Source organism: Chiloscyllium punctatum, chromosome 25 (assembly GCF_047496795.1).
Source record: "Chiloscyllium punctatum isolate Juve2018m chromosome 25, sChiPun1.3, whole genome shotgun sequence".
In the NCBI taxonomy this organism is placed as follows: Eukaryota; Metazoa; Chordata; class Chondrichthyes; order Orectolobiformes; family Hemiscylliidae; genus Chiloscyllium; species Chiloscyllium punctatum.
This window is the reverse complement of record NC_092763.1, coordinates 41,463,324-41,481,983: the sequence shown is the minus strand read 5'-3', so window position 1 is coordinate 41,481,983 and position 18,660 is coordinate 41,463,324. Positions and strand designations below refer to the sequence as shown.

The 18,660-nt window shown below is 38.9% G+C and overlaps 1 protein-coding gene across 2 annotated transcripts in view; it reads left to right on the top strand.

Annotated features, from left to right (window-relative positions):
* The first annotated feature begins 8,039 nt into the window (after nucleotides 1–8,039).
* Nucleotides 8,040–18,660, top strand: part of nhsl2 (NHS-like 2) — a 355,128-nt gene continuing 344,507 nt past the window's right edge. For both annotated transcript variants that reach the window (XM_072595118.1, XM_072595117.1), the window contains exon 1: nucleotides 8,040–8,402. In XM_072595118.1, coding sequence (XP_072451219.1) covers nucleotides 8,123–8,402 — 280 coding nt within the window. In that variant the 5' untranslated portion in view covers nucleotides 8,040–8,122. The remainder of the gene's footprint in view (nucleotides 8,403–18,660) is intronic.

The following is an 18,660-nucleotide window of genomic DNA, read 5'->3' as shown; positions in this document are numbered from 1 at the left end:
CTTGTTCATTGCCCTTGAAGTATTTCAGAGCCTCTACTGCATAAGATCTGACCAATCCCATCCCAAAGTGCGAATTGCTCCAGGACTCCAATTTCCATAGGAAATGAGGGCACTTGCATTTTAAAAAGCACAATGGACACTCGATGGTGCAAGTTTTATTGTGTGATGGTTTCGTTCTTGCATTGTGATGAAGTGGATACTGTGATGGTCAGTAACAAAGGATAATAAAGCTATGTAACCATAAGATCTTGTCTAACCTGATGCTCTGGAGGAATTATTCACCTCATGCCATTCCTGGGTCTTTTCAGGTAATAATCTGATTTCTTTTTGAATATTTGATTGAACCTGCCTCAAACAGATCCTGCTTTCTCACTCTGTGACAAAGTCTTTCTTATTACTTTTTCCCCATTGCCTTAAATCTGTGCTCCGTCATTTCAGTCCTTTTACCAAAGGATCAGTTTTTCTTTACCCACTCTGTATGATTCCCTCATGATTTTGAATGCCTGTTAGACTGTCAGATGTAGGAGCAGAAGTAGGACATTTAGTCCATCAAGTCTGCTCCACCATTCAATGAGATCATGACTAATCAGATCAATTCAACTTCACTTTCCTGCCTTATACCACAACCTTTTATTCCCTTAATGATTAGAAAACTGTCTCTCTATTTCAACATTCTTAATGATCTCGATAGATTTTATATAGCCTCTACAGCTCACCACCTTAAAAAAAACCTCCTCATCTCTGTCTTAAATTGGCCATCCCTTACTCTGAGATTGTGGCCTCTTTTCTAAACTCTCCCACAATCTCATGCTCTGTGACAAGCTGAATGACTAATTGTACATCCACATCTTTGTGAAATTGATCTTATGCAGAAGCCTTGAAGTTATCAAAAGTCTCTTGCATGAATACGACATCTTGTGTGTAGCCTTTTACAGCTTGAACAATTACAGAAAGCTGACAGAAGGTGTTGGCTGGAGCTCTGAACTTCAAATTTACAGAATTGCGATGGAATTATTTACTGGCATGGTCTGCCTGTTTTGCAAACTTCCAGCAAACGTTCACACACTAATGTTTTCAACAATGTTGTGTTTGCTGTGATTTGCTCTACGTGTGCGAGTACCATAAATGCCATTTTGCTGCTATAAGAGTTATTGCACAATCATGGGCTTTAGCGAGCCCAATATCGTAACCATTAGTTTCCATACTTAGAAAATTGGACCATAAGACACTGGAGCCAAACTAGGCCAATTGGCCCATCGAGTCTGCAAGTCAACTCAAGGGGCTCATGCCTCATCTGATACTCCTCAGCTCCACTTTACTGAATAAACCTCACGTCCTTGAATCTAAGGGCCCTTGTCTCCCTCAACCTTTCTTTTCTTCTAAAATTTACATAATTTTATGATGCATACAGAACATGACTTCATGCTGTATTTAATCTATTCACCAGCTTCTACCAGCTTGATACCATAACACCATAAGAAATAGGAACACGTGTAGTCCATTTAGCCCCTTGAACCTGCTCCATCATTCAAAAGGATCATTGCAGATACAACATTCCTCACATCCACTTTCTTGCATTTTTCCAATAGCCTTTGATTCTCCCATTGATCAAAAATTAATCTATCTCAACCTTAAATATAGACAAGGATATTGAAAGATTGTATTCCTGAATACACACCTAATCTTTTACCCAGATTGTCTAAAGTTACAGGTGGAGTGCTCCTTTAACATGCCGACACATTTAGTTGTTTAGGGTTCGTGAACATATCGTATATACTCAAGTAATAGTTACATTTTTGACTATTTTTTTAAGGTTAAATTTTAAGGGTTGAATATTACATGGATACTACTTTTGAGGGGCTGAAATTCATGCCTGTTAAAATTCATACTGTATCATTCGCAGAAGCTGAATTGATCTGTAAGAAAAAAATATTATGGTAATTTTGAAAGCTTGGAGCGGCAGCAACAGCCAGCGGACTGGAAGACCGGGAGCAGTGCGTAACAACCAGCAGACTGGAAGACCGGGACTGGAGCGGAACAGCCGGCAGTCTGGAAAGCTGGAGCCGGACGTGACAGCCAGCACACAGACTCATAAACGTTAATCTTTATCTGTGAAGAAGTAGGATCAATGTTTACACAAGATATGGAACATTCCAGATTATTTGTGGTTGACAAAAAAAAGGGGTTGACTTTTACATGAGATCCTGGATTAGTAGTGCTGGAAGAGCACAGCAGTTCAGGCAGCATCCAACGAGGAGCGAAATCAACGTTTCGGGCAAAAGCCCTTCATCAGGAATAAAGCCCGAAACGTTGATTTCGCTGCTCGTTGGATGCTGCCTGAACTGCTGTGCTCTTCCAGCACCACTAATCCAGTATTTGATTTTCAGCATCTGCAGTCATTGTTTTTACCTTTTACATGAGATCGACTATTAGTCGTGAGGTGATCTGTAATCTGATTTTTATCTGTCATCCAATCAGGATGCATCCAACCTCTCTTCAGCACGCTCTTTGCCTGAATGTAAATAATTGAAAGCTTTCTTTATATGGAATTGTGGAAATGAACTTGGACTTTCTTTTTGATTGATTTTAACTTGTCCATGTTAATGACATGCCAGTTGCATGAAGAGTGCTCATTCATTCCTTTTCAATTGCGAGCACAACACAATGACTTAAATTGCATGAAAACATGCTTTCAGCTGACTTGACTATAATTACATCATTACAATTTTCTTTCTTGCATATCAAAAATTTCCAGCATTTTTGTCTTGATGACAATGGTCTTTTAGTTTTTAGTTCACATTGAACAGTTGTTAGAACTTTAACCCTGGGTAAATAAATAATAGATTTAAAATGCTTTTGACAGAGTCAGTGGGGCTGAGTAGCGTTGTGAAATAACATGATCGCTCAGATACAGCAGCAAAAGAAACAGCAAGAGATCAGTGACACACTGAGATTCAGAGCTGTCAATATTGAACAGATGCTAGCTGTGTGATTTTTGGCATGAGCTATAGCCTTAAAATGTTGGCTAATGTCAACAGAAAACATGACTAAAAGTGGCATGTTGCATCTATCACATAGGGGCGTTTCAGTGGCATTAATATTAATCCTCATCTCTTATTTTGTTGTACAAATTATACTATGCATTTTTGTCTATTTCTAGCTTGCTAATTTTTCTATTACTTTCTTCTGAGTCCACAGGAACGTGGAAGTATTTTATTTCCCCAGAATGGAAAGAATGTAAAGGGTAATCATGAAGGGTAACAATCCCAAAATTCAAAGCATAATTGACCTCCTCGTATCGGATACATCAATTGCAATCTTCAGCACTGGGGCATATGGCTTGGATAAAAGTTCCTGTTGCAAAATATGACAAATACTACTTAGCTTTTTATCAATCCATTTTAATTGATTGATAGATTTATTATTGCCATATGTGCCCAGGACAGTGAAATGTGTTGTTTTGTGTGCTATACAGCCAAACATCAGTGATTTCAATCTGATTTAGTACCATGAACATTCACCCCACCACCAGCAAATTCCTGTGCTTCAATAAAGGAAATTTACAGCAAACTCTCTCTTTCTGTCATGACATGTGAAGACAGAGACTGGATTAATTAGAGCCATATTTAGTGGAGTTTAGAAAAATAACGTGGCAATTTTATTGAAACCTATAAATTTCTAATAGGACTAGACAGGATAGATGCTGAATGATGTTCCTGATGACTAGGGGTGTCCAAAATCAAGGGTCACAGTCTAAGGATATGGAGTAAGCCATTTTGGACTGAGATGAGGAGAGATTTCTTCACCCAGAGAGTGGTAAACCTATGGTATTCTCTGCCACAGAAAGCAGTTGATGCCAAAGCATTAAATAATTTGAAGAATGAGTTAGATATAGTTCTCTGGGCTAAAGAAATCAAAGGTTATGGAGAGAAAGTAGGAAATGGGATGCTGAGTAGGATGATCAGCCATGATCACACTGAATAGTGCTGCAGGCTTGAAGGGCTGAATGGCCTACTCCTGTTTCTATTCCACAGCAAGACCAAAAAGGTGAATAATAGGAAGCACTAGTGCATCATATATATGCAAGTAATTGAACAACACTCTCAGGTAAGAGGTTCCTATTCTTGATCAATGTTGAATACTTTATTAAGAATAAGCTATACAGGGCAGTTATTGTGCTTCTGATATTATTACATAAAAGGAAAGATCCTCTTCTAGTCCAGCAGATAAAAGCATGCATAATGTACAATTGAATATGTGGGTCCAACAGCCCTTAATTCACTTTCTGGTCTGTGCTAAATTTACTGACTTGCACAGGAACTGCTACAAATTAGCTTCAACTTTCCTTGGGCAAGAGAGAATTTCTAGTCAAGACCACCATTGAGCAACTCCTGTTGTAAAACAGAAATATTGACATTAAATGAGGAGAGGATTAGATTTATTATTGTGACTATCACAGTTGAATAGCTATTGTCTAAGCTCAAATTTAAAAGAGCAGCCACTGTGGCTCTTTGAGATTGAGCACTGTAGGAAGATAGGAACAGGTTGTTTGCTGCCCTAAGCCTGTTTTTCCCATTTGATGAGCTCCTGTCTGATCTTTACCTTAACACCATATACTTGCCTTCATAACATAACTCTTAGCATACTTGTCGAATAAAAATCTAGCAATCTCAAGTTCAGAAATTTTCACTTGACTCAACTTCAATAGTTTGTTTTTTGGAAGGAAGAGTTCCAGATTTCCATTATCCATTGTGTGACAAAATGTTTTTTGATGGAACCCTAAAGGTCTGGACCTGATTTTCAATTATCCCCATTTTTGGATTCCGCCAGCAGAGGAAATAACTTCTCATTAACCAGTCAATCAATTCTTTCAAACATCTTAGATTTCAATTAGAACACTCCGTAATTCCTTATATTTCCTCAAGGAAATACAAATCTCATCTGTGCAATCTGCCTAAATAATTTAAATAAAATCAAAATAATGAGGATGCTGAAATCTAAAAAGAAACAATGTGCTGGAGAAATACAGCAGGTCTGGCAGAATCTGTAGAGAGAGAAAAATGGGTAACGTTTTGTATCTGATACGACTCTTCATAAATTTCCTCCAATTATCACCAGTATCATTCGGGTCATTCTCAAAGGTCATGACACTATATAACCCTCCAGAGGTACAGTACCCAAAAGTAAGTGCAATCATTAAAATAAAATCCAACCAAAATTTTCCATAGCATAACTTCCACCCCCTTGAGATAAAAGCAACATTGCACTAGCCGTTTCAATTTTATCATACAGTAATTGTTCATCAACTTCTTATAATCTCGATTAAGAAGGCAAATGGAATATTGTCCTTCAATGCTAGAGGTCAAAAATCACACAAAACCAGGTTATAGTCCAACAGGTTTATTTGAAAACACAAGCTTTCAGAACCTCGCTCCTTCTTCAGTTGCTAGTGCCTGAAGGAAGAGCGAGGCTCTCAAAAGCTTGTGTTTTCAAATAAACCTGTTGGACTATAACCTGGGGCTCTGTGATTTTTGACCTTATCTAACCCAGTCCAACACAGGCACCTCCACATCATTGCTGGAGGGATGGAGTTTAAAAATAGAGAGGTTATGCTGCAGCTGTATAGGGTGATGGGTGAAGTCACACCTAGAGTACTGTGTACAGTGTTTGGGCTCCTCACCTGAGAAAAGATGTACTGGAGCTGGAGGAAGTGCAAAAGAGGTTCACTAGGCTAATTCTGAAGTTGACTAGGCAGAAGGGGGTACTGTAGATCCTGGAGATTAGAGTCAAGATTAGAGTGGTGCTGGAAAAGCACAGCAGGTCAGGCAGCATTTGAGCAGCAGGAAAAATCGACGTTTTAGGCAAAAGCCATTCATTGAGAATGATTCCATTCTAAAGCGACTGTCTCAACTTCAGAATTATGAGGAGGGATTGAGTACACTGGAACTATACTCATTGGAATTTAGAAGAATGAGGGGGGATCTTACAGAAACATATAAAATTATGAAGGGAATAGATAGCATAGAAGCAGGGAGGATGTTTCCATTGGCAGATGAAACTAGAATTAGGAGGCATAGCCTTAAAATTAGGGAGAGCAGATTTAGAATTGAGTTGAGGAGGAACTTCTTCACCCAAAGGGTTGTGAATCTGTGGATTTGCCTGCCCACTGAAGTAGTTGAGGTTACCTCACTGAATGTTTTTAAAGTAAATATAGATAGATTTTTGGACAGTAAAGGAATTAAGGGTTATGGTGATGGGGCGGTTAAGTGGAGATGAGTCCATGAAAAGATCAGCCATGATCTTATTGAATGGCAGAGCAGGCTCAAAGGGCCAGATGGTCTACTCCTGCCCTTACTTCTTATGTTCTTATGTACTCAGAATTCTAAATCTTTTTTTCCACAGGCTCCAGTTTCTTTCCAACTGGAAAATACACTTTCTATCCTTTAGTCCACAGTGCCTGTCACATTTCTGCTCACTGAACTTCACCTGCTTCAGTTTGGCTCACCCATTTTACCTATTAATGTTCCTTTTCAACTTTCTGGTTGCACCTACATTATGTATTATGCCTATGATGTCCTTGTGGAAATATAGCTTTCAAGAGAGAGGTGTTGCATTTTGGTAGAGCAAATCAGGCCAGGACTTATACACTTAATGATATGATCCTGGACAAAGTTGCTGAACAAAGGGACCTTGGACTGTAGGTTCATAGTTTCATGAAAATGGAGTCTCAGATAGATAGAGTTGAAGAAGGCATTGAGTACACTTGCCTTTATTGGTCAGTGCATTGAGTACAGGAGTTGGGAGGTCACGTTGTGATTGTACTGGAGGTTGGTTAGGCCACATTTGGAATGTTTCTCTTTTCCTTGCTATGAAAGGGTTCGGAAAAAATTTGGAAGGATGTTGCCAGAGTTGTAGGGTTTGCCCTATAGGGAGAGGCTGAATAGGGCTGGGGCTGTTTTTCCTTGCAGCATCAGAGGCTGAGGGGAGTCATGAGGAGCATGGATAGGGTGAATAGTCAAGCACTGGTTTAAAGTGAGAGCCAGAAGATTTCAAAGGGACCTAAGGGGCAACATTTTCATGCGGAAGGTGATGTGTATGGAATTGGTGGAGGCTGGTGGAGGTTGGTACAATTACAAGAGTTAAAAGGCATCTGGTTGGGTATATGAATAGGAAGGGTTTCGAGCGATATTGGCCAAATGCTGACAAATGGGAGTAGATTATTTTAGGATATTTGATCGACATGGACAAGTTAGACCTAAGCGCCTGTATCGCTGCTGTACAACTCTATGACTCCGACAATTAGATTGGTGAAGACAATTAGTGATTTCGCTCAAATATAACAATTTGTATTTGGTGTGAATAATATCATTCCGTCTCTCAACACTTCTAATCATTGTTTTCTTACTCAACGTTACAAAATCAGTCCATATTAAAGAGGAAGCGATCACCAGACAAGTGACACATGTGACTGGACATAAAGCGTTATGTTACAAATAGCAAAAAAAAGTTTTTCAAACTCTTTTATTTTTGAAGAAACAAAGTTATTTCCACTTTGGAATAAATCAACAAAGATGCTGCAGAAAGTCGATTCTGAAAAGTGCACAGAACTTGCCAGTTGAAATGGATGAGAAGTACTCGCTTACATTGATTTAGCTGAACTCTGTCTCGGACTTTCAGCTGCTATCACGAGCAGGGACGTGACACTGGGAATTTCACAATATTGTGGAGCCAAAACTCGAGCCCCATGCTTAAAAGGAAATGTCAGTTTCATCGCCTCGTTTACATTACGCAGCAGGATTACAAACAAATGCTGGAAAACTAGGGGGGGGGGGGGAGCGGGGGAAGAACCTTGGCGCATATTTATTTTAAAGAGAGCCTGTTAGATTTTAATTCTGAATAGATTTGGACCACTCCACAGCTGGTTAAATATGTATAGACCCCTCCTCTCCCAGTGAAACGGCGCTCTCTAGAGGTTGGAACATGATCTGTCAGAAAGCAAAGAGCGATCCCATTCACGGCTCAGGCTTGTTTTGCCCTGACAGCTGCTTGATTGCATTGCTTGCCTGGAATCATTTACTATTTTAGATTATTTTATTTGACATAGTTGTATTTTGAAAACAAAATGCCGTTTTGCAAGAGGATCGTACGCCCTGTGCAATTGTGCCGTTTGTCCGGCGAAGACAGAAGGCTGTCAGCCTTGGAGAATCTGATCGATGTGTCCAGTTTTACTTTGGGAAGTGTCCTGAGGCAGCTTTCGGCTCTGGCGAGAGAGGCGGTCAGTGTGTTGGAGGAGATCGAGCTGGAGATCGGATCTATTAGTCACCGGGCGCTGCTCCTGGAGGTCAGAATCATCGGTCTGCACAGATATGTGTCAGCCCTGGCTCTCAGACCTGCTGTACCCTGTGAGTACCAGAGAGCAACTTCTGTCCAGTTTCTTCAGTCAAATGAAGGGTGGGGCCGGGACTTGTTGGAAAAATCTTTTGTCAAACTTTTGTTTGTTGATTTACGGAGGCGGAAGATCCATGTGTCAATGTTATCAGCAATGTTATTGTGCCCAATACTGGAGCGTTTTGTTGTGATTTCACATTATCGCACAGATACTTGAGCGCATGTCTGGCAGCTGGGTAAATGTTTGACAGGGTCGTGCACAGAGTTGTACAGGGAATCACAGCGATAAGCTTGGGATGCTGTGCATTGATTAATTTGGATTGCTGTATGAATGAAGTGACTTCTTGAACGACATTTCAGAACAATGATTGTTGTAGCTCAGTTCCTGAATGAATTCTCAGCTGGAATGGTGGTTAGGAACTGACATCAATTTGAAACATTCAAGGATAAAGCGAGAAAATTGAAGTTTAAAATCCGTCAGCCCCATTGTTAATAGCGCTGCCTGAAAGACAACTAACTGCTTCAGATTGGCCAGGAAGTTGACAGGCTACATCTCTGAGCACCACTGGGTTAGGTACAGTATTTCCAGCCGGTGATGCTGCAATGACAAATGATGCCAATATCTCCGGTATTACGGGGGGCGGGGGGACCGGGGTTCATGCTCCTCGTTACTGACCAGTGTCTGCTTATGGAAGTGTGCATTTCAGGGGAAATGAAAAACCAAGTTCAAATGCACATAGGACACAGAACTGCTCAGGAAAGTTATTCAAGGGTTGTTTATTTAACTCAGCGCCATTAGGTGTACATATAGGCAATGGAGGGAAAAAACTATTTCTACACTGAATTTTTCTGGTTTTAAGGGAAATGAATGTTTCTTTATGCAGTAAGTTCTCTATTTGTTTCTATGTAAATAAGGTAGAAGGGGTCACTGCAACATGTGTAGCTGATTTATTTCAATTCAGGAAGACTCGATGAACGTTATATTTTACCTCAAATATTCGGAAGTTACAGGTATGTGATTTTATTGTGTTCAAAGTTAGAGTCAAAACAATCTGATCTTGTTAAATGCTGGAGCAGACTTCGAGGTGCTGAATGACTTACTCCTGTTCCTTATTTGCAGTTTCATAATGTTCTATTGAATTGAATTGCTGACCCCATATTCTCTTAACCATAAAAACAGTTATTAACCTCAGTAATATTCTCCATCTCTGCCTTAACTTTCAGCCTGCTAAGAAGCACCCATTCTTTCAGTATCTCCAAATTGTACTATTTTAATGCTTGTTTGGCTAGCCTCTCATCTTCCATCCTCCATAAACTCAAGTTTACTCCAATTCTTGCTGTTCATGATTTAACTCACTCAAACTCCTATTCATCTATCATCCCTCTGTTGGCTGCCCTCCACTGGATTTTACTCCACCAAACCTGATTTTAAATCTTTCATCTTTGTGTTGAAGCACCTACGTGACCTTGCCCTTTGCTATTGTTGTACCTTCCATTCAGCAATTCACACACACAAATAAGGAACAGGAGTAGGCCATTCAGCCCTTCTAGCCTGCTTCACCATTCAATAACAACACGGCTGATCTGATTTTAATCTCCATTCTGTAAGTCTCAATTAGATTCCCCCCCCATCTTTCTAAACTCCACTGAGTATAGACCCAGAGTCCTCAAACATTCCTCATATGTTAAGCTTTTCAATCCTGAGACCATTCTCGTGAACCTCCTCTGAACACGCACCCAGGCCAGTACATCCTCCCTGAGATGGGGTCTAAAACTATGCAAAATATTTCAAATGTGGTTTGACCAGAGCACGAAGCTCATAAGGATCATTGCCTTAAATTCTTCAAGAACTGCATTCTTCCAATTCTGCCTCTTGTGGTTGAACCACTTTCTTTGCTCTAACATTAGGAACTTTGTCTACTTTACAGTCACCTAAGTCCTAAATTCTGAAATTTTCTTCCAAAAAAGCTTCACCTCTCTTAGCATTAAGACATTCCTTAAAATTTACAATTTAACCAAAATGTTAGTTATGGTACTTGAGTTCAGTGGCAGTTTTAAGTAAATATAGACCTTTAAAACACCTTAGGACATCTTATAAAATAAAATCTGAAATAGCTTTATGAATTTGAGTTATTATTGTTCCTTAAAGTCATTCAGATTTCTCATTTAGGTTGTATTTACTGCCAAGCTCGCAGTTCTTCATCCTTCTCTGCACTATTGTTCAATACAGACCAGCTAAGCAGAGATCTGATGATTGAAATGGATAGCAGAAATGAAAACCTTCACCTTTGTAGGAAAACAGCCAGCAGCAACAGCCGACTTGTCTGTTGGAAACAAAATAAACAGATATTGTCCGTGCTTTCAGTGTGCTTGCATGCAATTGATACACACCTGTGTTCCTCTCCAAATGGAACTCATCTCAGAGATCCACTGTGTTAGATGTCAGCAGCCTTGACAAGCACACACACAGTTGTTGAGCTACAGCATGGCATTATCTCTGCTTCCTTTGTCAACAACCTGAATTCCACAGGAGAACAGCAACCAGAAAGGAAATCCACATCCTTCACACTGTAAATATTATTTGGAGGAAAGAAAAGTTCATAATGCTGCAAATTTGAAACATTGAACTATGTGGAAATAATGATGTGGAAGTAGTCCTTTCGTCATCTTAATTATTTTATGTCAGTGTCTGTCCACCATATGAACAGCAATTTAGTCCAATTTATTTGTCCTTATTCCATAACATATTATCCCCATTCCTTCAAAAGCTTTTCCAATGTATTGTTACATGTTGAAATGACTCTGCTTCAATCAGTAACTCCTGGAGTGCATTCCAAAGCCTGTCAATCTTGTGTGCATAAAAAGCAAAGTTCCTGCTGCTTTCCGATGCCACTTCAGATTGCTGGTATTGCATTTTCTCTAATTTTATTACTCTATGAAACCCTTTTTATGGTACTTGAGTTCAGTGGCAGTTTTAAGTAAATATAGACCTTTAAAACACCTTAGGACATCTTATAAAATAAAATCTGAAACATGGGATTAGTTTTTCTTTCAGTAGATTTTTAGATTACAGTTAGTATTGTTCAAAAATAGTAGTTATTACTACCAATTTCACAATCCATTTGTTAGAACTACTGCAATTAGGATTTCACATTAATACTGTTAAAAATGCTTTCTTATTTGACCAGTAGTTCATTACGTGTTAGAGAATGTAATACCAAAAACTGTGAAATGTTGTGATCATTCTTTTTTATCATTCAAGATAATTATTTAGTGCGTAATTAGAGCTTGCCCCTGATGCATGGAATGTCCCCAGCCTGGAGTTCTGACTACATGGATTGATGTAGTTCATCCAAACTCCCAGTAGCTAGTTGCAGTAAGTATGAGAATAGCTTTCTCAAGAACAGTTTACACTAGAGAGAAATGTGAAAGTAGTTGTGTATTGTGAAATACAAACTAGAGCTTGTGTATTCTTTTTTTTCTATTTAAACAAACTCTGGGAGTGCAAAACTGACCCTGTGGAGTTTCTGAAGCTACTTCCATAACTTGAGACTCAAATGTAGTTGGTTCCTGATGGTTTCACCCTCTTTATGCTACATTGTATTAGCACCTGCTATTCACTAGCAACATAAAGATGGCATAAGACCCAAAGGAGAGAAAGCCGCTGTCAATTTAGTAGATAAAAGGTCCATATTCAATCCCTGAATGTATTTTGTTAGCCAATTTCACAGGAACAGCACAAATTTTTCTGGAAAGTATGTTTATGCATGTGTAAAGAGAAAGAAGGGAAATAAAGTGAATTCATATATTTGTTTGCACAACCCCAGGATGTCCCAGAGCTCCTCACTTAGTCAAAAAACATTAATAAAAAGGGAAGAACATACTGGTAGGTGTCATTTATCAGCTGTCTAACAATATTTATATTTTGGGACAAATAATTAAATATCAGAAAGAATGCAGAATTTCTAACAAATGCAAAGTACTAATTGTAGAGGATTTTAATTTTCATATAGAGGGAAAGAGTAGTGTGGAAGATGAGTTTTAAAATGTTTTGATGATAACTTCTTAGAAGAATATATTTTGGGACCAACTGTACTTAGTATTTTAGTATGGTCTAACTAGGAAGGATGAATTGATAATCTCATTGTAAATAATCATCTGCGAAAAAGTGAACACAATACTATTGGTTTCCGTGTAAAGTTTGAGGTAAGATAAGAATATTAAACTTAAAGCCAATTATTGGTGTGAAGGAGAAGTGGACTGAGGTTGATTAGATAAATATACTAAAAGATGGTAGATAAGCCGTGGGAAACATTAAACAAATTATTCAAAATATAGAACTAAAAAGGTTTTAATCAAAAAAGAACTCAGTGAAGAAAATTTCAACTCTAACTTCCTGTGGAAATTAAGGATAGAATTGCAATAAGAGGCTTAAAATAATGTGAAAAATAACATTAAGCCTGAGAAATTTGAACAATTTAGGACCTAACAAAATTGACCAAAAACCTGATTATAGAGGGAAATTAGAGATGAAAGTAAACTGGAGATGATTATACAAATGGAATGTAAGAAGTTTAGCAAGTATTAAAATGAGAAAAGTAGCTGAACTAAATGCTGGTCCCTTTGAGGCAGAGGCAGGAATAAAATATCTTGGGGAATGAGAAATGGCAAGATGTTGAATAAATATTTTGTCTGTCTTCTCGATAGAAGATACAAATTACGTTTCAGAAATAAAAGGCAGTCAAGGGACCAAGAAGACTAAAAAACTTATGGTGTTTAATGTTAGCAAAAAAACGTACTATAGAGGTTAAAGGACGAAAATCTGATGCACCTCAGGATTTGCATGATGGTCTGCATTCTAAAAGAGCTGGCTGCAGAGACAGAGAGAGCATTGGTTGTGATTTTCATAGGTCTTTAGATTCTACAATGGGCTAAGCAGATTGCAACTTATCAATTGTAACATTGTCATTCAAGAAAGAAGCGAAGGAGAAAACACAGGATTTCAGACCACTTAGCATGACATCAGATATCGGTGGAATATTGGGATCTGTTATGAAAAAAAATTGCAAAAACATAGTATGATCCAAAAGAGTCAATGCAATATTATAAAAAAGAAAATATGCTTGCCAAATTTATTTGTGTTTTTGAAAATTTAACTAATAGGGTAGTAAACCTAGTAGCCAGTAAACCTAGTGTGTTTGGATTTGCAAAAAGCAGCTGGTAAAGTGCCACACAAAAGGTTAATATAGAATATAAGAGCTCATGGACTTGGAATAATATAGTAGCATGAATGGAGGATTGATTATCCCTAGTATTTATTTCCTCTTGTCATTTGAAAGTTGCTGGGCTATAACTAGGGGAGTGCTTTTTTTTATTTATTTGTGGGACAAAGGTGTCACTGGCTAGCTAGCATTTATTGCCTCTTCCTAGTTGCCCTTGAACTGCTGTAGTCCATGAAAGATTAGTGCTGAACTTCAATAGTTTTCTATCCGAGTTAATATCTTAGACAGAGACTGAGAAGAATATGTCCAAGCTCATAGATTTATTGAGGTATTTTAGCAGAGAAAACGGCCAATTTGGCTATTAAGTAGGGATGTACAGCACAGAAATTAACCCTTCAGTCCAACTGGTCCATGCCGATCAGATATCCTCATCGAATTCCATTTGCCAGTATTTGGCCCATATCCCTCTAAACCCTTCCTATGTGTATATACCCATCCAGAAGCCTTTTAAATCTTGTAATTGTACCAGCCACCACCACTTCCTCTAGCAGCTCATTCCAAACATGCACTAGCCCCTGTTGAAAATGTTGCCCCTTAAGTCCCTTTTAAATCTTTCCCTGCTCATCCTAAACCTATGCCCTTAGTTTTGTGTCTGTGCTGGCTCACTGAAGGAGCAATTCACCTAGTAGCACTTCTCAGTCATCTTCCTACAGTACTGCACAATTTTCCATTCCAGATGATCAATTTCCTGTTGAATACTTCAATTGAATCTGCCTGCACTACAGTCTCAGAGAGTGCATTCCTGATTCTAACCATTTTGTGCTCATGTCAACATTGCTTTGTTTTCTGAATTGCCTTAAATCTGTGTCCACTGGTTATTGCTTGCCAACAATACAAAGCAATTTAGCATTGTACTCTGTGAGGAGGACCCATTCCTGCAAAGAGATTGCAAGTTCTGTGAGGGGGCAGCAATATTGCAGAATGGAGTATGATGTGGCAAAGTGTGAGGTTACTCGTTTTAGTGTGAAGAATAGAAAGTAGAATATTTTTAATAGGTATCATACTTTTAAACATTGATATTCAAAAGACGTGGATGTAATCATGTACAGAACAAAAAGTTAGCATGCAGGGACAGTTTGCAATTAGGAAAGTAAATGTCATATTGGCTTTTATTGCAAGAGGTACAAGAACAAGAAGTCCTGCTATGATTATATAAGGTTTTAATGAGATCACAGCTTAAGTACTGTGCAGTTTTTGGGCTCCATGTTGGGGAAGGGTGCACTTGTCTCAGGGGCCTCACAGCATTAATCAGTATTGAGATGACTATATTACCTTTTGATGAGAGCCTGAGGAAACAGGAACTGTATCCTGTGGAGTTCATAAGAATGAGTGGTGATTTCATTAAATCATGCAAGAGTCTAATGTAGTTTGAAGGGTATACACACAGGCTGGGGATTCTAGAACATGCAGATCTAATTTCAGTAAGAGATGCCAATCATTTAGGATGGAGATTAAGAGAAATTTCTTTCCAGAAAGAATTATGAAATTCTGTAATTCACTACCAGAGGGTTTTGAATGTTCCATCATTGAATACATTCAAAGCTGGTATAGGCAGGTTTTTGATCTCCCAACTGCCCAGGTTGGGTGTGAATATGGAAGAAGAATTCATGCGGAATATCAGCCTTGATTATAATGGGTTATTCAGCCATCTTGACTTGATATTATGTGTGTCTCCTATTATGTACACTCTTATAACCAGTTTACTCCATATTTTTCAATGTGATTCCTATTAAATGATTGTATTTTTAACTGTTTGTTTCATACTCATTTTATCACTGTTTTTGTATCCGTGGTGTACTTATCACAATGCCACTATCCTTTTCACCAACATAACTCTCATTGTTTCTGTGTGGTTTACATTTCTGTTCATTTCCTGGGTCAAGAAATACAAGTTTTAATGAAGTATTGAGCATGGAGCACAGTAGCATTGAAGTTTGAAAAAGGCAAGAAAAACTGGCATAGTTAGAAATGAACTATAGAGGCACATAACTTATCAGATGACTGTTGTATAAGAAAATTACTGGCAGACTTTCGTCATGTATAGAAACAGCATTCAAATCTTGCATACATTTAGGCTTAGGGTGAGTTAAAGGTTGTTGAGGGGCAATGATTATTATTATTTGAATACGAAGCAAAGTTTCAACTGCATGGTAATGTTAAATAGGTGGAGAGAAAATCTGGATGAGTCATACTGTACTAATACCTATTCCTGGAGTACTTCTTATTTTAATTAGCTTTATTAATAATGTCTAGATATATCGACAGTATTCCAAATTCAGGCTCTCTCAGTAAATGTTCATTATTTTATAATGGTTGTTTTCTCAATATAGGTGTCATCATTGATGGAATAGATTATCACTGCAAGACATGGTTCTGCAGTAAAAATGAATTGCAAGAAATCCCTTGAGTTCTGCAATGTATGTATTAAGAATTTAATCATTGTTATATTTGAATGAATAATTGCAATTTTAACATTGTAGTTTTATTTTACAGAAAATGTTATGAACCGCAGATGACGTCGATGCTTGGTAACTATTCCATCGTTGCTGACATTTTATTTTGAAAATACCCTCGATGAGATACCATGAAACCAGTTGAAACAAAAGTTCTTTGTTTGATAGTTTAATAATTTTGAAGGGTGCATCAAAATAGGATTTATTTAAACTTGGATTTATTTTAATCATCTAAAATCTATTTTAAAATAACATCAATACCTGTGATGTTGTGATGTTTTTGTTCTGTTCTATGGAAACATTTGTAGCTAATGGTTTTGCTGATAGAGTTTATCATCATTAAATCAGAATTACTTCACCTGAACCAAACTGAATACAACATCCCTGTGGAAAGGGCAAACAAAGCAATGGAGGAGAACTTAAATTGATGAGGCTGAGGCATGGACAACCTTGGAGGAATTAAGAACAATGTCGTGAAAGCACAGTATAAAGTAAAATGTCCAAAATGAGGTATGAGAAAACCAACCATAGTGCACTTTGGCAAAAAGAGAAGAGCCAGGAAGGAAAAGATATTGAAAAAGTATAAAGATATTGAAGATTGTAAAATAAAAATCAGAGTTTCACAGTTATAAGCAAAACTTGAGAAATAAAGCCAAGAAACAAGAGCAGTAATTAGAATTGGAGGACAATATGGCTGTATTTGTCTCCCTTCCCTCTGGTGAGTTTTGTGGTTTGGGACTATTTATTTCATGGTGGCAGAGTGGCACTGCTGCCTCACAGTGCCAGGGACCTGGGTTTGATTCTATCCTTGGGCAACAAACTGTCTGTGTGGAGTTTGCACATTTTCCCATGTCTGCTTGGTTTTTCTGTTGGTGCTCCGGTTTCCACCCACAGTCCAAAGATGTGCAGGTTCGATGAATTGGCCATGGGAAATTATCCCGTGGTAGCCAGGGATGTGCAGGCTAGGTGGATTAGGGAAAGGCAGGGTCACAGGGATAGGGTAGGGGGTTGGGTTGCTCTTTGGAGGGTTGGTGTGCATTCAGTGGGTTGAATGTAGGGATTTTATGCTCTAATCAAGCGGAGGGTGGTTGGTGGGCACGCTGTTAAATTATTGCTTCCACTGTGATTAATACAATGATAGTAAGATCTTGGGATGAGCTGGGCATCCCACAGCTGATTGAGATTCTTAAGTGGCTAATTAATTCCTGCTTGTTTGCGTTATCCCCCTTCCACAGATATCGTGTGGAAGGTAGGGGCTCCCTAGGGTGGGAGCACCACAAGCAAATCTTTTCAAATGTTTCCCGGCATGGGAAAAAGGAAGGGAAAACATCTTCTGCTCAATGGCATGCAGTGCCTGATTGAGAGACTCCGGATCAGGAATTGGGTTTGAGGGAGTGAGCCACAACCTGTCCCCACCATCAGCCATCACTCACCTGTGGTTTGAGAATTGAGCAAGTATCCCAATCCCTGAATAGGAGTTGTGCTGGCAGCAGCCACCACTTCTCAGGTGGCATTAGCAGCTTATAGAGCCACCAGCCTCTGGTTGGTCAGCAGCTTTCAGCTGGTGGAACTCCCTTCCTCTGGGCTTCTTGATCCTGAGATAGGCCTGATGTTGGTCTGTCAAATGCCAGGTTGGCACACGATGTGATGGGTCCCCCGATGGCTCTCAATGGCTGTCCCAACCCAATCTAGTCCCACCTGCCAGCACCCGGCCCATATCCCTCCAAACCCTTCCTATTTATACACCCATCCAGATGCCTTTTAAATGTTGCAATTGTACCACCCTCTGCATGAAAATGTTGCCCCTTAGGTCTCTTTTATATCTTTCCCCTTTCACTCTAAATCTATGCCCTTGAGTTCTGGACTGTCCCACCCCAGGGAACAGACTTTGTCTATTTACTCTACCTATGCACCTCATGATTTTATAAACCTCTATAAGGTCACCCCCTCAGCCTCTGACGCTCCAGTGAAAACAGTCTAGCCTATTCAACCTCTCCCTATAGCTCAAATCTTCCAACCCTAGCAACATCCTTGTAAACCGTTTCTGAACCCTTTCAAGTTTTACAACATCTTTCCGATAGGATAGAGTCCAGAATTGCATGAAGTATTCCAAAAGTGGCCTAACCAATGTCCTGTACAGACACAACATGACCTCCTAACTCCTGTACTCAATACTCCGACCAATAAAGGAAAGCATACCAAATGCCTTCTTCACTATCCTATCTACCTGCGACTCTACTTTCAAGGAGCTATGAACCTGCACTCCAAGGTCTCTTTGTTCAGCAAGTCCCTAAGACCTTACCATTAAGTGTGTAAGTCCTGCTAAGATTTGCTTTCCCAAAATGCAGCACCTCGCATTTATCTAAATTAAACTCCAGTTGCCACTTCTCAGCCCATTGGACCATTTGGTCCAGATCCTGTTGTAATCTGAGGTAACCCTCTTCACTGTCCACTACACCTCCAATTTTGGTGTCAACTGCAAGCTCTCTAATTATACGTCTTATGCTCACATCCAAATCATTTATATAAATTACAAA